General features: G+C 43.7%; 1 protein-coding gene across 1 annotated transcript; it reads left to right on the forward strand.

Annotated features, from left to right (window-relative positions):
• Positions 1-1,111: 1,111 nt before the first annotated feature.
• Positions 1,112-14,734, forward strand: LOC129850732 (bifunctional 3'-phosphoadenosine 5'-phosphosulfate synthase 1-like). The gene is made up of 7 exons (XM_055916992.1): positions 1,112-1,252; positions 1,559-1,672; positions 1,869-1,980; positions 5,807-6,012; positions 10,532-10,667; positions 10,786-11,054; positions 14,477-14,734. The coding sequence occupies exons 1-7, from the start codon at positions 1,127-1,129 to the stop codon at positions 14,708-14,710; spliced, it is 1,197 nt and encodes a 398-aa protein (XP_055772967.1). The 5' UTR covers positions 1,112-1,126; the 3' UTR covers positions 14,711-14,734.
• The last annotated feature ends 2,636 nt before the right edge of the window (positions 14,735-17,370 follow it).

Raw genomic sequence — 17,370 nt, forward strand, 5'->3', positions numbered from 1 at the left:
ATGCACAGTATCATCCACATGGTGCGTGCACAGTATCATCCGCATGGGGTGTGCACAGTATCATCCGCATGGGGTGTGCACAGTATCATCCGCATGGGGTGTGCACAGTATCATCCGCATGGTGTGTGCACAGTATCATCCGCATGGTGTGTGCACAGTATCATCCGCATGGTGTGTGCACAGTATCATCCGCATGGTGTGTGCACAGTATCATCCGCATGGTGTGTGCACAGTATCATCCGCATGGTGTGTGCACAGTATCATCCGCATGGTGTGTGCACAGTATCATCCGCATGGTGTGTGCACAGTATCATCCGCATGGTGTGTGCACAGTATCATCCGCATGGTGTGTGCACAGTATCATCCGCATGGTGTGTGCACAGTATCATCCGCATGGTGTGTGCACAGTATCATCCGCATGGTGTGTGCACAGTATCATCCGCATGGTGTGTGCACAGTATCATCCGCATGGTGTGTGCACAGTATCATCCGCATGGTGTGTGCACAGTATCATCCGCATGGTGTGCACAGTCCAATGAAATGCTTACTTGCAGGTTCCTTCATGCTAAGCTCTGAGCTGTAGGCATGAGACGATATACTGTGAAGCCTAGTTAAGCTGTCCAACTGGTCAAGACATGATCTACCAGGTGTCAGGTAGTAGAGTGCCTAATTGAATGGGGGGATGGGGTGGGATTCAGCCCAGTTCGAGAGCGTCCTCAGACCACACTATTAAGAATCTTGTCTCTTCAAGTCACGCCAAGCTGGATAATAAGCTGTGTGAACCATGTTTTAAACAAGCCTGTCTAGGTTTCAGTTAATTTGTGTGACTTGTGCAGTGGTTCCAACCGGAGGTACTGGGGCCCCTGGGGTTACTTGGTCTATCCATAGGGGTACTTGAGAAGACTCTCAGGGGTACTCTGGGAAGAGCACAATTAAGTTGGTGGTACAATAACTGATGATGTTTGTGAGCCACTGACTCAGTGGATAGATATTACCTTCCCTGCAACTTTAATGAAGTCACAACCTTTCTGCAAATTACATATTGTTTCATATTCAGCTATTGTTATTCGTGCCAATTGAGGGACTGATTTAGATATTCTATGAATGAATTGTGACTGTTTTCTCCATGTCAGGTTTCACTGGGATAGACTCGGAGTATGAGAAACCAGAGGCCCCAGAGCTGGTGCTGAAGACTGACACCTGCAGTGTCAACGAGTCTATACAGCAGCTCATTGACCTGCTACATGAGAAGGTGAGAGAAACAACCTCCTCTTTCATCCATTCATCCATCCATCCATTGATGACGTTTGATATAAACAGATTAATTGAAACCTGTAACATGGAATCATGCTGTCACATTTAATTTCCACCACTAGAGGGCAGTGTCGTCACACTTTCAGATTGGGATTCACATTTCCAAAATACTAACGCCTCACAGCTGTATAACCCCACTTTCACACCCCTGAATTCTTATCCAACGCGATCAACCTCTTGGATGTTCTCGTTTTGCCATAATGTTTTGTGCATTTTCACTGGTATAATGAATGTATATTTGTAGGATATAGTGCCGGTGGATGCTTCCTATGAAGTGAAGGAGCTGTACGTAGTGGAGAACAAGTTGGACCTGGCCAAGACGGATGCTGAAACACTACCTGCTGTGCAGATTGGAAAGGTAACGGTTCTCATCAAATACCATTTTTACTAACACCTACTGTTATTTTCCAAGAATCTACGGGGGATGGATAGATTCTAAAGGCCTATGTGAAAGTGATAAGGGAACATTTATGAAAGTGTGATCCATGTTCAACCACACTTTGAATGCTGTTGAATCGTTATTTGCGTGCTGATTGACCGCTGTTTGACCACAGGTGGACATGCAGTGGGTTCAGGTGCTTGCTGAGGGCTGGGCCACCCCTCTGAACGGCTTCATGAGGGAGAGGGAGTTCCTGCAGTGTCTCCACTTTGACTGTCTGCTGGACGGTAAGGCGGCATCATGGCCCTTTCTCAATAATCTTTCCTTGATCCCTGATGTTTTCCTCTTGTCCTCTCCTCAAAATGTCTGCCTGCCTTAATCCTCTCCTCACTTCCCACTGACATTTTGAGAAGGAGGTGCAGTGATAAATACAGGTGTATTTCTCTGTGAAGTCAAATAAATTGAGGGATGTTATGCTCTATAATGACCACTAGAGGGAGATGAAAGCTCTCAAAAGGACATGTTCAGATCAAATCAAATGTTATTTGTCACATGGCCGAATACAACAGTGAAATGACTTACAAGCCCTTAACCAACAATGCAGTTTTAATAAAAATAAGTGTTAAGTTAAAAATAACAAATAGTTAAAGAGCAGCAGTAAAATAACAATAGCGAGGCTTTATACGGGGGTACTGGTACAGAGTCAATGTGCGGGGGCACCGGTGTCGAGGTGATTGAGGTAATATGTACATGCAGGTAGTTGGAACTTTACAAGTGGTCTTGATTAGCTCATCATTACCTCAACATTACCTCATCATTACCTCAACATGACCGAATACATGAGTTATTATAGTTCATCATTACCTCGACATGATCGAATACATGAGTTATTATAGTTCATCATTACCTCGACATGATCGAATACATGAGTTATTATAGTTCATCATTACCTCGACATGATCGAATACATGAGTTATTATAGTTCATCATTACCTCGACATGATCGAATACATGAGTTATTATAGTTCATCATTACCTCGACATGATCGAATACATGAGTTATTATAGTTCATCATTACCTCGACATGATCGAATACATGAGTTATTATAGTTCATCATTACCTCGACATGATCGAATACATGAGTTATTATAGTTCATCATTACCTCGACATGATCGAATACATGAGTTATTATAGTTCATCATTACCTCGACATGATCGAATACATGAGTTATTATAGTTCATCATTACCTCGACATGATCGAATACATGAGTTATTATAGTTCATCATTACCTCGACATGATCGAATACATGAGTTATTATAGTTCATCATTACCTCGACATGATCGAATACATGAGTTATTATAGTTCATCATTACCTCGACATGATCGAATACATGAGTTATTATAGTTCATCATTACCTCGACATGATCGAATACATGAGTTATTATAGTTCATCATTACCTCGACATGATCGAATACATGAGTTATTATAGTTCATCATTACCTCGACATGATCGAATACATGAGTTATTATAGTTCATCATTACCTCGACATGATCGAATACATGAGTTATTATAGTTCATCATTACCTCGACATGATCGAATACATGAGTTATTATAGTTCATCATTACCTCGACATGATCGAATACATGAGTTATTATAGTTCATCATTACCTCGACATGATCGAATACATGAGTTATTATAGTTCATCATTACCTCGACATGATCGAATACATGAGTTATTATAGTTCATCATTACCTCGACATGATCGAATACATGAGTTATTATAGTTCATCATTACCTCGACATGATCGAATACATGAGTTATTATAGTTCATCATTACCTCGACATGATCGAATACATGAGTTATTATAGTTCATCATTACCTCGACATGATCGAATACATGAGTTATTATAGTTCATCATTACCTCGACATGATCGAATACATGAGTTATTATAGTTCATCATTACCTCGACATGATCGAATACATGAGTTATTATAGTTCATCATTACCTCGACATGATCGAATACATGAGTTATTATAGTTCATCATTACCTCGACATGATCGAATACATGAGTTATTATAGCTCATCATTACCTCGACATGATCGAATACATGAGTTATTATAGCTCATCATTACCTCGACATGATCGAATACATGAGTTATTATAGTTCATCATTACCTCGACATGATCGAATACATGAGTTATTATAGCTCATCATTACCTCGACATGATCGAATACATGAGTTATTATAGCTCATCATTACCTCGACATGATCGAATACATGAGTTATTATAGTTCATCAAAAGTCTGATTTTTAGATGAAAGAATCGGAGGGATAATCTTACCATGCTATTGTGTTGAGTCATCGTGATCCTTCTACACTTCAGGCTCAAGACTTTTAATTCTCTGGAAACAAATAGAACCGGTACCTTTTGAGTTGGGCTGAAGGAACGCTGCGGGGCCCGGTCTTGGTATTGGTGAAATTGTGTAATTACACCAATTTCCTACACAGCGTTTGAATTTCCAAAAAAGAGTCAATTTGCTTTTATTGCCCACATAACACTGACCCTTAAGGCGACGTGTGTGATGTGTTGCCAACACACACACACACACACACAGACACACACACACACACACACACAGCATAAAAATGTGTTAAACAACAGAAATGATAACCAAGCCAGTGTTTCATTAGTTGTCTGATATCACAGGTGTTCCTTACAGCAACAACTCTCTCTTCTTCACAGCACCAACGAGTCATTTTTGGATCAGGTTTTGTTTGGTTTTTCTTTAGATATAGTTTCAATATGTTTTGAACCAGAGCTAATGGTGACTCTATGCTGCGGCAAATAAACGGAACTGGGCCTGTGTACTTGGTAGAGAACGCTGAATGACGTGTCCATGTGCAATGCCCTCACTCGGGTTTCTCTTGTTTGTCCTAGCGAGGGAAATGTGAGCGGAGGAAAAGGATGAAGCCTCTATATTGATTGCCTCCACAAACTATAATTTGTCTATTTCCAGTTCCTTCTAGGGATTTTATAGTGGATGACCCTTGCAGAGCTGGAGGAGCTTCTGTTCCACACAATCACAACTGAACCAAACGTGACTGGATAGAACTCAGATCATCTGTTCATTTAAATAACACAACTTTTGTAGTTAAATGATCCTTTTACCCTCACTTTCACTTAAGGTTGCAAAATTCTGCTAACTTTCCCAAAACTCCCTGGTTTTCCAGAAATTCTGGTGGGAAGATTCCTGGAATTACGAGGAAATACGCAGGAAATATGGGAATCCTCCAACCAGGATTTCTGGTAAACCAGGGAATTTTGAGGAAGTTACCGGAATTTTCCACCACTACTCACTTCATTGTAATCCGTCCCTGATTTGGAGTCCCAGTTAGTAGGATTGACAAGGACAACAGCATTTCCCTGGTAGATGACTGTGTTATGTGTTTGTGCCAGCTCCTTGTTTGGCATGGGCCAGGCTGGGACAGCAGGCATGTGTGTGTTCACGTGTCTGATTGAAAGCAGCTGTGTGTGCTAACTCTGTGACAGAGGACGAAGGAGTGGTGGCGGGGTGGTTGGCAGCAATGGCATCCCATCCAGCAACACACCATCTGATCCAATAGGATGTGAAAAGCGTGCTGGTCATGTTGGTTTAATCAAGGTGTAGGGCTGAATGAATCTGCCAACATCATGTCAACACAGGGCCTCTCTCTTTTCTCTCTCCATTTCTTTTTCTCTCTTTTTTCTTTTCTTTCTTTCTGCAAGGGTCAGAAACCACCTGAATGCACAAGACTGGATGGTGTTTGTTCCCTAATCACCTCGTATATCTTAAATGTCTAAATATTCCCTGGCATAGTATGCAGTAGATAGGCTGTACTTGAAGTTATCGTAAGAGAGACCGTTAGTGACGCTGCAGTTTTGCTGATGGGGCTGTCTGGTTTCTGACTTATCAACTTCCTCTGTCAGCAGTCTGACGTTGACTTATTCTGTGTCTCAAAGCACTAACATGGCCACCTTCCATGTCTCCTTTCCTTTATTCAACCTCTGACCCCCTCAATGAACCCACCTGTTCCCCTCCCGTCCCCTAGGTGGCGTCATCAACCTGTCTGTGCCGGTGGTGTTGCCGGTGTCGGGGGCGGACAAGGAGCGTCTGGACGGCGTCACGGCCATGGCCCTGGTGTACGAGGGCCGCCGTGTGGCCATCCTCCGCAACCCCGAGTTCTACGAGCACCGCAAGGAGGAGCGCTGCGCCCGCCAGTGGGGCACTACCTGCAAGGACCACCCCTACATCAAGGTCAGTGGTTAGTTCCAGAGACCCCTACCACATAGGCAGGCAGGGCAGCCACGGTCCGGTCCACTGCACCGCGAGGGGTGTTGTGCCCGCAAAAGCTGTCAACGTTGAAAACTGTTGCGTAACACTCCTACATCAAGGTCAGTGGTTAGTTCCAGAGACCCTATCACATAAACGAGCAGGGGGGCTACGGACCGTTACACTGCGCAGCAAGGGGTGTCTTGACTTTCCGACGAAAGTTGTCACTATTTAAAACTGTCATGTAACATGTCAAAACGACGATGTTTGTTTTCCTATGAGTGTTTCTTATCTTTGTTTGGCTCTAACCGGTGCTCGTGACGGCTTCAGGTGACAGTTTATGTGATGTGACAGGGAGGAAGGAGCCTTGGAGTTCTCACACCTCCCTCCACCACGTTTATTATCATACACCCAGACATTCTGTTACGGCTACACAGTCTCCAGAGCTGTTTAGAATGTCCCACTGATAGTTATGATGAAATGGAACCCTGGTGATAATGCTGAACAATGCAGGCATGGCCCCTGAGATGGTTACCCTTAACGTGCTGTTTGATAAACACCCTCCCCATATCCAACCAACTCTCCCCTTGGCCTTGTACACACACACACACACACACACACACACACACACACACACACATTCGTTCTAATAGGAGACAGATCCTAGGTGACCCTTTTCCTCAGTGCTGCTTATGGAAGGACTGAATAAGGTGGAGTTGTGTCGTAAAGGAAGGAGCTGCTGCTCTCCTTCCCCTGTCAGAAGTGCTTGTGTAATCGCTCCATCGCCCTCGGACCGCCCTCAATTGGCACATGTGTTTTATTTGGAGCTCAGTCTCTCTCGGCCCCCTCTCTCCATCTGGCCCCTTCAAACTGCCTTTTATTTACACAGGGCTTTTAGTAAAGCTGTCCTGAACTTGGAGCTGGCCCTGCTGAACACGTTACCCCTCGCCAGCAGCCACCCACCTCATCCATTCCAAATATACCTGAGCAAAGATGGCAACAATGGTTTCTGTCTGATCTGGACTGTTATTATATCAGTGGGCGCTCAGGTAGACTTCATGGCGTCCTGAAATGATCCCACCCCCCTGCTTTAAAAAAAACTACAGGCGCCAGCCAGCCGTGGCGAGAGTTCAGACCTGGGAAAGCTGTATCGCACACACAAGTGCAGTCACACACACGCCGTCACAGGACTGGAGATCTATAACCGGGGAGGACAATTGTGAAATTGCATTTTTGAAACCCTATCTTCAAGACTGATGGTGGCAGGAGCCGGGCTAGGGTTATTTTTGCTTTCTGTCTCGGGACAATTTGGGCTCCCATTGTTATTATGGATTAGTGTGGGTTTGCGCGCACACACACACACACACACACACACACACACACACACACACACACACACAGGGAGCTGGAGTAGTGCTATACTGTCTGCAGCCCAACTCAGTGTGAGGATTTTAAACCCACTGAACAGACACACTAACACCACAGTGGCTCATTCTAAAGCCACTGAACAGACACACTAACACCACGGTGGCTCATTTTAAACCCACTGAACAGACACACTAACACCACAGTGGCTCATTCTAAACCCACTGAACAGACACACTAACACCACGGTGGCTCATTTTAAACCCACTGAACAGACACACTAACACCACGGTGGCTCATTCTAAACCCACTGAACAGACACACTAACACCACGGTGGCTCATTCTAAACCCACTGAACAGACACACTAACACCACGGTGGCTCATTCTAAACCCACTGAACAGACACACTAACACCACGGTGGCTCATTCTAAACCCACTGAACAGACACACTAACACCACGGTGGCTCATTTTAAACCCACTGAACAGACACACTAACACCACAGTGGCTCATTCTAAACCCACTGACAGACACACTAACACCACAGTGGCTCATTCTAAACCCACTGACAGACACACTAACACCACAGTGGCTCATTTTAAACCCACTGAACAGACACACTAACACCACGGTGGCTCATTTTAAACCCACTGAACAGACACACTAACACCACAGTGGCTCATTCTAAACCCACTGAACAGACACACTAACACCACAGTGGCTCATTCTAAACCCACTGACAGACACACTAACACCACAGTGGCTCATTCTAAACCCACTGACAGACACACTAACACCACAGTGGCTCATTTTAAACCCACTGAACAGACACACTAACACCACAGTGGCTCATTCTAAACCCACTGAACAGACACACTAACAACACGGTGGCTCATTCTAAACCCACTGACAGACACACTAACACCACAGTGGCTCATTTTAAACCCACTGAACAGACACACTAACACCACGGTGGCTCATTTTAAACCCACTGAACAGACACACTAACACCACAGTGGCTCATTCTAAACCCACTGAACAGACACACTAACACCACGGTGGCTCATTCTAAAGCCCTGCCCTGTTGAGTCATTGGCTGGGTGAGATGCTGTGAATTTGCATTTCCTGTTTCACTCAAAATGCCCTTCAATTCAACAACGTTGAACAGTCAACACTATCTTCAGCGTCTCTGTTATCCATTCTGGGTTGGTGTTCAGTTGTAGGCACTGTCAGTTTACCAAGAAAGCAGCGTGGTTGGCTGTCCATCAGCTACCCATAATCCTCTATTGCGTCTGTATCTGGCGGCTCTGGCCCTGCTGCAGGCAATGCATGCTGGGTCTCCCAGACCTGTCACTCACTCTGTTTCTCCAGCGGTGCTATCCTGTCTCCGCTATGTGTGTGTCCAGCTTGCTATGATTAAGGTGTCACTCGTTTAACACACACACACACACACTTTAACTCCCTGCGCTGTAGCCGATCCGTCAACACACCCCTCGCAGGCGGCAGCCCCTCATCCCGTCTCCGTCTCTCTCTGAGACTAGGGATAAGCTGCTCCGTATTACGTCGCGGTCAATCCACGTTTCCTGTTTACTCCTGGCCGGGCCGCCAGGGAGACCACTCCAGCATGCTGAATTGTTTCATTTAGCAGTAGTCCCCATTATATCTAAAACACAGTGTGTATTATCGTGTAAATGCAGCTTTGGGTTACCCCTGAGCTAGCATTCTACTATCATTTTCCATCTTAATGTTTAAAATATCTACTGTGTGTTTGGGATTTGAATTGAAACCGTTTCCCTCAGGTCTTTCATGTCTCCGCCTCCAAAGTGAGGGTTATTCGTCTGCCACTGATCTGGAACCAGTAGATCAGACTAGTTGGATCAAGTGGAGTGAAAGGCACCTCTTCACACCGTTACACTGAACTCCATCCATCCTTCCTCTCTGGCCTATTGATGGTAACAACACGAGGGCAGAGTTTTAGCAGCTTCGGTTCTCTCTGTGTTTTATTGAACACTGAAGATATATGCAGTGTATATAATCTTGTGGATAATACATAGTCCATCTCTGTTGTGAAAGACATCCCACTACAACTTACAAAGACTTGGGCCAAATGCACTACCAACGTCTGTCAAACAGTCAGTGCTACTGTGGAATCCTCCTCAGAATATAAATTATAGTCTGTGAAATCTAAGACTCAGCCCCCATAGTTACACCCATAGGAACCCACCCCCTTTAAATCCAAACCATTACATGCCACTGTGACCATTTGTATATGGGACATCAGAACTGCTCACTAGTAGGCTGCTATTGTTTTCTAACTTCAACTCCTTGAGTAATATTGAATAGCCATCTCCATAAGACACATTAGTGTATATGCTTCTGGACCCCCTTGTCCTGCCATAGTCTATCCATAGTCCTGATGCTTTAATGGCTTTAGTACCTCCGCTGCAGAGTGTAGTCCATAAAGAGCCCAGTGGTTACAGCACAGGCACCAGTAGTAAATGCCCAGAAAGGCAGACCAAGAGTTATAGCCTGAAACAAAGCTGGCTGTGCCTGGGTTTAGCAGTACTTTGGGGACATTAGAACAACCTTGTAAGGGGAAAAATGGCTTCAATGCGGCCCATGAGCTCATCATAGATGGTGTCTCATTGTGGATTACATTACACGTCATATTTTGTGTTCCTCGTGAGTTGTTTTCGCTAAAGTCGAGAGAGATGCGGTCAAAGGCATAAAGGGGATTCTTCATTCTTACTGGGTTCCAATTTGTTGGAGTCTCAACTTTTTTAGATGTTGTATTTAAAGTTGTCTGGGAGCTGTTATTGATTTATCCATAATCCCGCCCCTCTTTCAGCGGTTGCCAGATTGGGGAGGTTTACTGTTTGAAACAGTCCTTGATGGCTGTCATAACTGCAGTATGAACATGGTAGAGGAGTTAGAGAAGCCACTTGTTTAGCATCAATTTCAAATGAATCCATAGCCACAGGCTCTTCATGTACCTCTGACAGGATTGGAGAGTTATAAACAATATGGTCATTACCATATTGTAAGTGGGAACCCTGGAAAATATATGGGTCACAGTGAAGTGGGTGCAGTATTGTATGATGCTAATGGTCAAAGTGTTGTCTCTCTGTCTGGTCCAGATGGTAATGGAGAGTGGAGACTGGCTGGTAGGAGGAGACCTGCAGGTCCTGGACAAAATCAGCTGGAACGACGGCCTGGACCAGTACAGACTCACCCCCACTGAGCTCAAACACAAGTTCAAGGAGATGAATGCAGGTAACGGTAGAGAGAGTTACATCTCTCTCTCTTTCTCGCTCTGTTAAAGAAAACCAGGATGTGTCAATAAAGATGCAGCATCTAAATCAGTGTTTCTCTGACCTCTTTCTCCCTCCAGACGCGGTGTTTGCCTTCCAGCTGCGTAACCCGGTGCACAACGGCCACGCCCTCCTCATGCAGGACACCCACAAGCGTCTGATCGAACGGGGCTACCGCCGGCCCGTCCTACTGCTGCACCCGCTGGGCGGCTGGACCAAGGACGACGACGTGCCGTTGGAGTGGCGCATGAAGCAGCACGCCGCCGTGCTGGACGAGGGCGTGCTGAAACCCGAAAACACCATCGTGGCCATCTTCCCGTCGCCCATGATGTACGCCGGCCCCACTGAGGTAAGCTTAGCAGTAACCTGACCATAGAACCCATAGAAATGGCTTCCCTCTACAAGTCAATGGTTGAAATAATGGGAGGACTGGCAGCCAAGTCCGTTCTATGGATTCTATTTCTATGGACCTGACAAAGTCTGTAACACAAGGCAAAGTAATGAGTACACTTGGGAGTACACTTCAAGAACTGGAAGCTACTTAAATTGCCTGACTGTCACTGTGATGTAATATGATGGGACGGTCCACACGTGACTTATGAAATCAGCTTAATCTAACATGGATGGCAATTTACATTCAGATTTAGAAAGTTCAATATAATCTCTGTCACTTTGTACTTGATGCCTGTCTAGCTGTTTGAAGTCCCCTGCTGTCCTTTAATCATGTCGTCAGGGTTATGGGGAGACGATCATTGGGACCAGACTGAGCTCTGTTCTGTTCTGGGGAACACGATGCAGCCTGAAAAGGCCCATCATCTGTCTGTGTGATCTTACAGCCTGACATCAAATGCACCACAAAAGCATCCTCATTGTTAAAAGTAGAACCAACCCGTTTCTGCTTTTTTGGAGCCTTCTGAGAATAAAGGTTTTAATGTAATTCCATTGTCCTCCAAGAGTTGCTGCTTGTTCTCTGTCATTTCTGCACCTTTGTTGGATAGCGAGGTAGTGATCCCTTCTCTTCAGATGGACTTCACCCATAAAATAATAAAACACTTCTTCACCCTGAAATAATGCAACAGGCTTAAGATCAGTCCAGGTCCATACATTTTAGGAGAAGATGAATGATTTTCCGGCCTCATCTAACACCCTATGAAATGTTATGTGCGTTTGACTACATATGTTATATTCCCATCCATCATAAGTCAAGTTTATTTGTCATACAGGGCCTTCATACCTCTCGACTTATTCCAAATGTTTATGTTCCAGCCTGAATTCAAAATGGATTAAATAGATTTTTTTCTCACCAATCTACACACAATACTCCATGATGACAAAGCGAAAACGTGTTTTTTGACATTTTTGCAAATGTATTAATTAAATGCAGAAATACCTCATTAACATAAGTATTCGCACCCCTGAGTCAATACATGTTAGAATCACCTTTGGCAGTGATTAAAGCTGTGAGTCTGGGTAATTCTCTAAGAGCTTTACACATCTGGATTGTACAATATTTGCCCATTTATTTTGTTCAAAATTCTTCAAGCTCTGTCAAATTGGTTGTTGATCATTGCTTGACAACCGTTTTCAAGTCTTCCCGCAGATTAAATTCAAAACTGTAACTAGGCCACTCCGGAACATTCACCGTCTTCTTGGTAAGCAAGTCCAGTGTAGATTTGGCCTTGTGTTTTAGGTTATTGTCCTGCTGAAAGGTAATTAATCAGCCAGTGTCTGGTGGAAAGCAGACTGAACCAGGTTTTCCTCTGTAGTTAGATCCATTAGGTTTATCCCCAGTCCTTAACGATTACAAGCGTAACCATAACATGATGCAGCTACTACTATGCTTGAAAATATGGAGTGTGGCACTCTGTGTTGTCTTGGATGTGCTCCAAACATATTCAGGACAAATGATTTGCTTTGCCACATTTTTTGCAGTATTTCTTTAGTGCCTTATTGCAAACAGGATGCATGTTTTGGAATATTTGTATTCTGTACAGCTTCCTTTTCACTGTCAATTAGGTAAGTATTGTGGAGTAACTACAATGTTGAACCATCCTCAGGCTTCTCACAGCCATTAAACTCTGAGTCCCAATTGGCCTCAAGGTGAAATCCCTGAGCGGTTTCTGAGTTATGAAGGACGCTTCTATCTTTGTAGTGACTGAGTGTATTGATACACCATTCAAAGTGTCATTAATATCTTCACCATGCTCAAAGGGATATTCAATGTCTGCTTTTTCTATTTTTACCCATCTACCAATTGGTGCCCTTCTTTGCGAGGCATTGGAAAACCTCCCTGGTCTTTGTGGTTATATCTGTGTTTGAAATTCACTGCTCGACTCAGGGACATTACAATTATCTCTGTGTGGGGTACAGAGATGAGTCATTAAAAATCATGTTAAACACTTTCACAGTGAGTCTATGCAACTTATGTGACATTTTCACTCCTGAACGTATTTAGGCTTGCCGTAACAAAGGGGTTGAATACTTATTGACCTAAGACATTTCAGCTTTTCATTTTAGTTAGTAAAATAAAAACACATTTCGACTTTGATATTATGGGTTATTGTGTGTAGGCCAGTGACACAATCTCTATTTAATACATTTTAAATTCAGGTTATAACAACAAAATGTGGAAAAAGTCAAGGGGTGCGAATACTTTCTGAAGGCACTTAATGTACAGGATACACACGGTACGCAGTACAATGACATGCGTACTTACAGGTTCCCTATCCACGATGCCACATGATGAGGTTAAGAGGAAGCAAGGTAAGAATAATACAAAATAAAACGTTTAGTACATTTAGCAGGAATCTAAATACAGGGAAGGCACAGTAGGATATGTACACATGTGCCGGGGAGGGGCATAAAAATAGAATAGCTGCCAGGTTGGAGGGAGTGGGTTCACATGGCCCTGAGTGTCCATCTTAAAGACTCGCTTCCAACCTGGCAACCAGCTAACTAAACAATGTGCTCCATCCCTCCCTCTCCAGACTGCCTACAGAGTTGAACTTTCCTTTTTTTCTTCTCCTAACTCCCTTTGTTCTCTCATCAAGGCCTTTTAGTTTAAGACTAGCGTTTTAAGGTTGAAGACTTCCAACTTTAAAAGTAGGATGGGAGCGTATGGGTGGTTAAATAGTAGGATAGGCCAAAAGAATGAAGTCTTGTTTTCTTTGGTCATTTGAAACTTCCACTCAAGAGCTCAGTTTATTGTTGTTTCTGTAATGTGTTGTAAAACCGGATTCTGGCATGTCGGCGGTGGGCGCTCCGTTCGGGGGGATTTGAGCACTCCTGTCCAAACGTCATTACCGTAATTGGCTGTTTATTATTGAAGAAAGTGCTTTGTAATGTAATTATAGGGGGCTTGCTTCCACGTCCATCGGCGGTAGCAGCGAGAGCGATGTCCACTCGTATTTAGGGTAATTGTGGTCCACCGTACGTGATTACAAATCAGTCAAGGTAATCAAATGCTGTTTTTCCCCATCGGTCTCACCACAACGTGGTTGTTGTGACATGGCTTCCTTGTTTCTCCAACCCACTGAAAGAGCTGCCCAACCACTTCCCCTTCTCCTGGCTTCCCAGTAAAACATTCTAAACGTTCTCATTCTCTGAGTGACCAGAGGGGGGTTTCCCATTGTAAATGCTAACAGGTAGATTTGGCGCTAAATTAGAATTACCTGCTAGTATTTTTTTCCATTGGAAATGCCAACATTTAGCGTTGACATTTAGTTTTGAGTAACTTAAGCAATTATTATTTTTTTTACCATAAAACCACAGGTGCAGTGGCACTGCCGAGCACGAATGGTGGCCGGCGCCAACTTCTACATCGTGGGTCGCGACCCGGCGGGCATGCCCCACCCAGCCACGGGCAAGGACCTGTACGAGCCAACGCATGGGGCTAAAGTCCTCACCATGGCGCCTGGACTCATCACCCTGGAAATTGTACCCTTCAAGGTGGCCGCCTACAACAAAGCCAAGAGGGCCATGGACTTCTATGACCCCAAGAAGTAAGCCCTGTCACTCATCGTTTGTTTTTCAGTCTCCGTCCTATCTCTTTATTGTATTTTTTTTTAGGGGGGTTAGATCAGCTTTATATTGTAGAAAGTGTATCTCCTTATTGTGTGTTGTCTGTCTGCCATTTTGTGTTTGCGTGAAGGACAGGATGATTAATCCCAGTGGAATTTTTGTATTTATTTAACCTGAACTAGCGGAGTCAGTTAAGAACTAATTCTTATTTACAATGACGGCCTAAAAGCAGTGGGTTAACTGCCTTGTTCAAGGGCAGAACGACAGAGTTTTACCTTGTCAGCTCAGGGATTGGTTCTAGCAACCTTTCGGTTACTGGCCCAACGCTCTGACCACTAGGCTACCTGCTGCCCCATAATGAGTGTCTTTATAAACAAATCTCTATTCATAAGGTTAGGAGAATTTAATCGGTGGATGTCACTCGTAATACCAGTGTTCTTCAACAACGGATGTAATGAAGTCCAAATGTTACTTTCTTGGAGGTTTTAAGATGTTTCTAAGTCAGCATCATGATGATGAGTCCTGGTCATACAGGTCATGGTGACCTTTCTCAACCAATCAGAATTAGTCAACATTTAGTCACACTTTTACCTAGATATCAAAATACTAGCAACGTGTATATTCTGCCATACAGTCTGGATGTGGGTAAGCAGGGTGTGTTCATGAGGACATACAACATAAAAACGTTTTGCAACGGAAAACAAATGAGCGTTTTTTTTTTTTTCATCGGTGGCAGGAATGTTGTTCCACAGCCTGTAAACATTATCATGCCTAACTCCAATAACCCAAATTGATCATTCATTAAGCTTCTCCACTGAAACCTCCCATTTGTTTTTCTTCCTTATCTACAGCAAATGGCAAAGCCAAGAATAACAGGAACTTCTTTGCTTTCTTATGCTCTTTACAAAGTTTTGTGGCTTTCTCAGAGCTTTTGAAGTCGCTCGGAAATCACCGAGAACTGCTATTAATTAAAGTCTGTAAAAAGTCTGTATACGGATACTGCAGCCGATGACTAACACAGATCGTGCAATCTCTGTGTGCTATGGGCTTTAATACTGTCCACGCTATCACTTTATAGCCATGTTTGGCTTAGAATGTCATGACTGAAAACTGATCTGACTGATTAAAGGAATATGATTACTTAAAAAGTAGGAACTGATTGATCAGAAGGTGGAGTACACCCTTTTTTTCCATGGCGCATGTTTTGATATCAGAATAAATTGAGTTGACAAGATAAATATAGTATTTGTATATCGGCGGGGGAATACCACAATCGCCAGGAGAACTAGTCTGAAAGGAAGGTTAGGTTTCACCTAGGCATGGGATTCAGAAATGGAGCACAGAGAGTTTTCCTTCCTGGATTGAAAGCAGGAGAATTGCTTGACAATAAGAGCCACAACTGACAAGGCTGTTTATATTCTATGTATAATCTGGATTTCCATACCAGTAGTCAAGTATGTTGATAAAGGCTCACTCCAAAACCATTTGGTATGTCATAAAGGAACAATCAATGAGTATTTCTCTATCAACTTGTCTTCTACTTGGAGTGGCTGAACTATCCATTACCGGTGTTTTTGGACTAGTTTTACAGTTGTATAAGACCGTTTGGATAGCACTAAATCTTCCTGCTAAAGCGTGAGAATTCTGCAGTGTGACTCAGTGGAAATGTAAGAGTAATGAGACAAAGGTCTAGTCACCACTGCTAGAATTCCCCTTGTGTCCTTCTCAACAAGCCCCCTTAAGAACTGCCGAGTCAGCAGTCTGACTTGTCGAGAAACTTCACCCCGTTATATTCTACTCCTTCCAGCAAAGTAATTGTCAGTTTTCTGACTGTCATAATAACATTATATAACAGGCGACTTCATTTCAGCTCAATTGTGTTGTTTTTATTAATATGAAACCTGAAGACCCGAAAAGAGCTACGCCAGAAAATTTCAAAGCCGCGCTGACTAGCTCTTTCTGACCGTATCAGTGCTAGGCTAGCAGCTAGGGAGAGCTGAGAGAAAGAGGGTAAACGCTAAATCACAATTTCAAAGGCTCTGGTTGGCGCCTTGTGAAATTTATGGCATTCCGTCTGTTCTCGACCACTCCTTGTGCACATTGTGCCGGCCGGCGCTGCCAAATGTGAGAGGAATATAGATGCTAGGCCTAATTGCCAACGATCGCCCTTAAAGTCTGCCTCTATAGTGTAATGGCTAAAATCAGCACAAGCTGTTTCTCATTTAACCGCATATTAAGTGTTCCTCCGAGTTTGGAGTTTGTGCTCTTTCTCTCCCCCCCCCCCTCGCTCTTTCTCTGTGTCTCTCTCTCTCGCTCTCTCTGTGTGTGTGTGTGTGTGTCTCTCTCTCTCTCTCTCTCTCTGCCCTGTCATTTCCACCTATTGTAATGAATACAAGTCCTCCACTATCAGAGTTCATCAAAGTATTTCATCAAAGTTTTAGGACCAGAACACATTGAGCGTAGTATACAGTAGAACAGGTTCACTGGATGGCAATTCTAGAATGTTTATTTCTTCCCAGCCAGACTGCAAGTGTTAGCCCCATGGCCCGAGCTATAAATCTGATTTGAAAATAGGACAATCTGATAAAAAGGTGTGATTATCCAGTACAAAAGTCACTAATGTATGGGGAGAATACAGTAATGTA

This window comes from Salvelinus fontinalis, unplaced genomic scaffold, assembly GCF_029448725.1.
Source record: "Salvelinus fontinalis isolate EN_2023a unplaced genomic scaffold, ASM2944872v1 scaffold_2242, whole genome shotgun sequence".
Lineage (NCBI taxonomy): Eukaryota > Metazoa > Chordata > Actinopteri > Salmoniformes > Salmonidae > Salvelinus > Salvelinus fontinalis.

Coding starts and splice junctions, on each gene's coding strand:
- LOC129850732 (XM_055916992.1), top strand. CDS start 1,127: ATGTCAGGTTTCACTGGGATAGACTCGGAGTATGAGAAACCAGAGGCC. Junction 1,673..1,868: donor CTGCTGTGCAGATTGGAAAG/GTAACGGTTCTC, acceptor GTTTGACCACAG/GTGGACATGCAGTGGGTTCA. Junction 10,668..10,785: donor GTTCAAGGAGATGAATGCAG/GTAACGGTAGAG, acceptor TTCTCCCTCCAG/ACGCGGTGTTTGCCTTCCAG.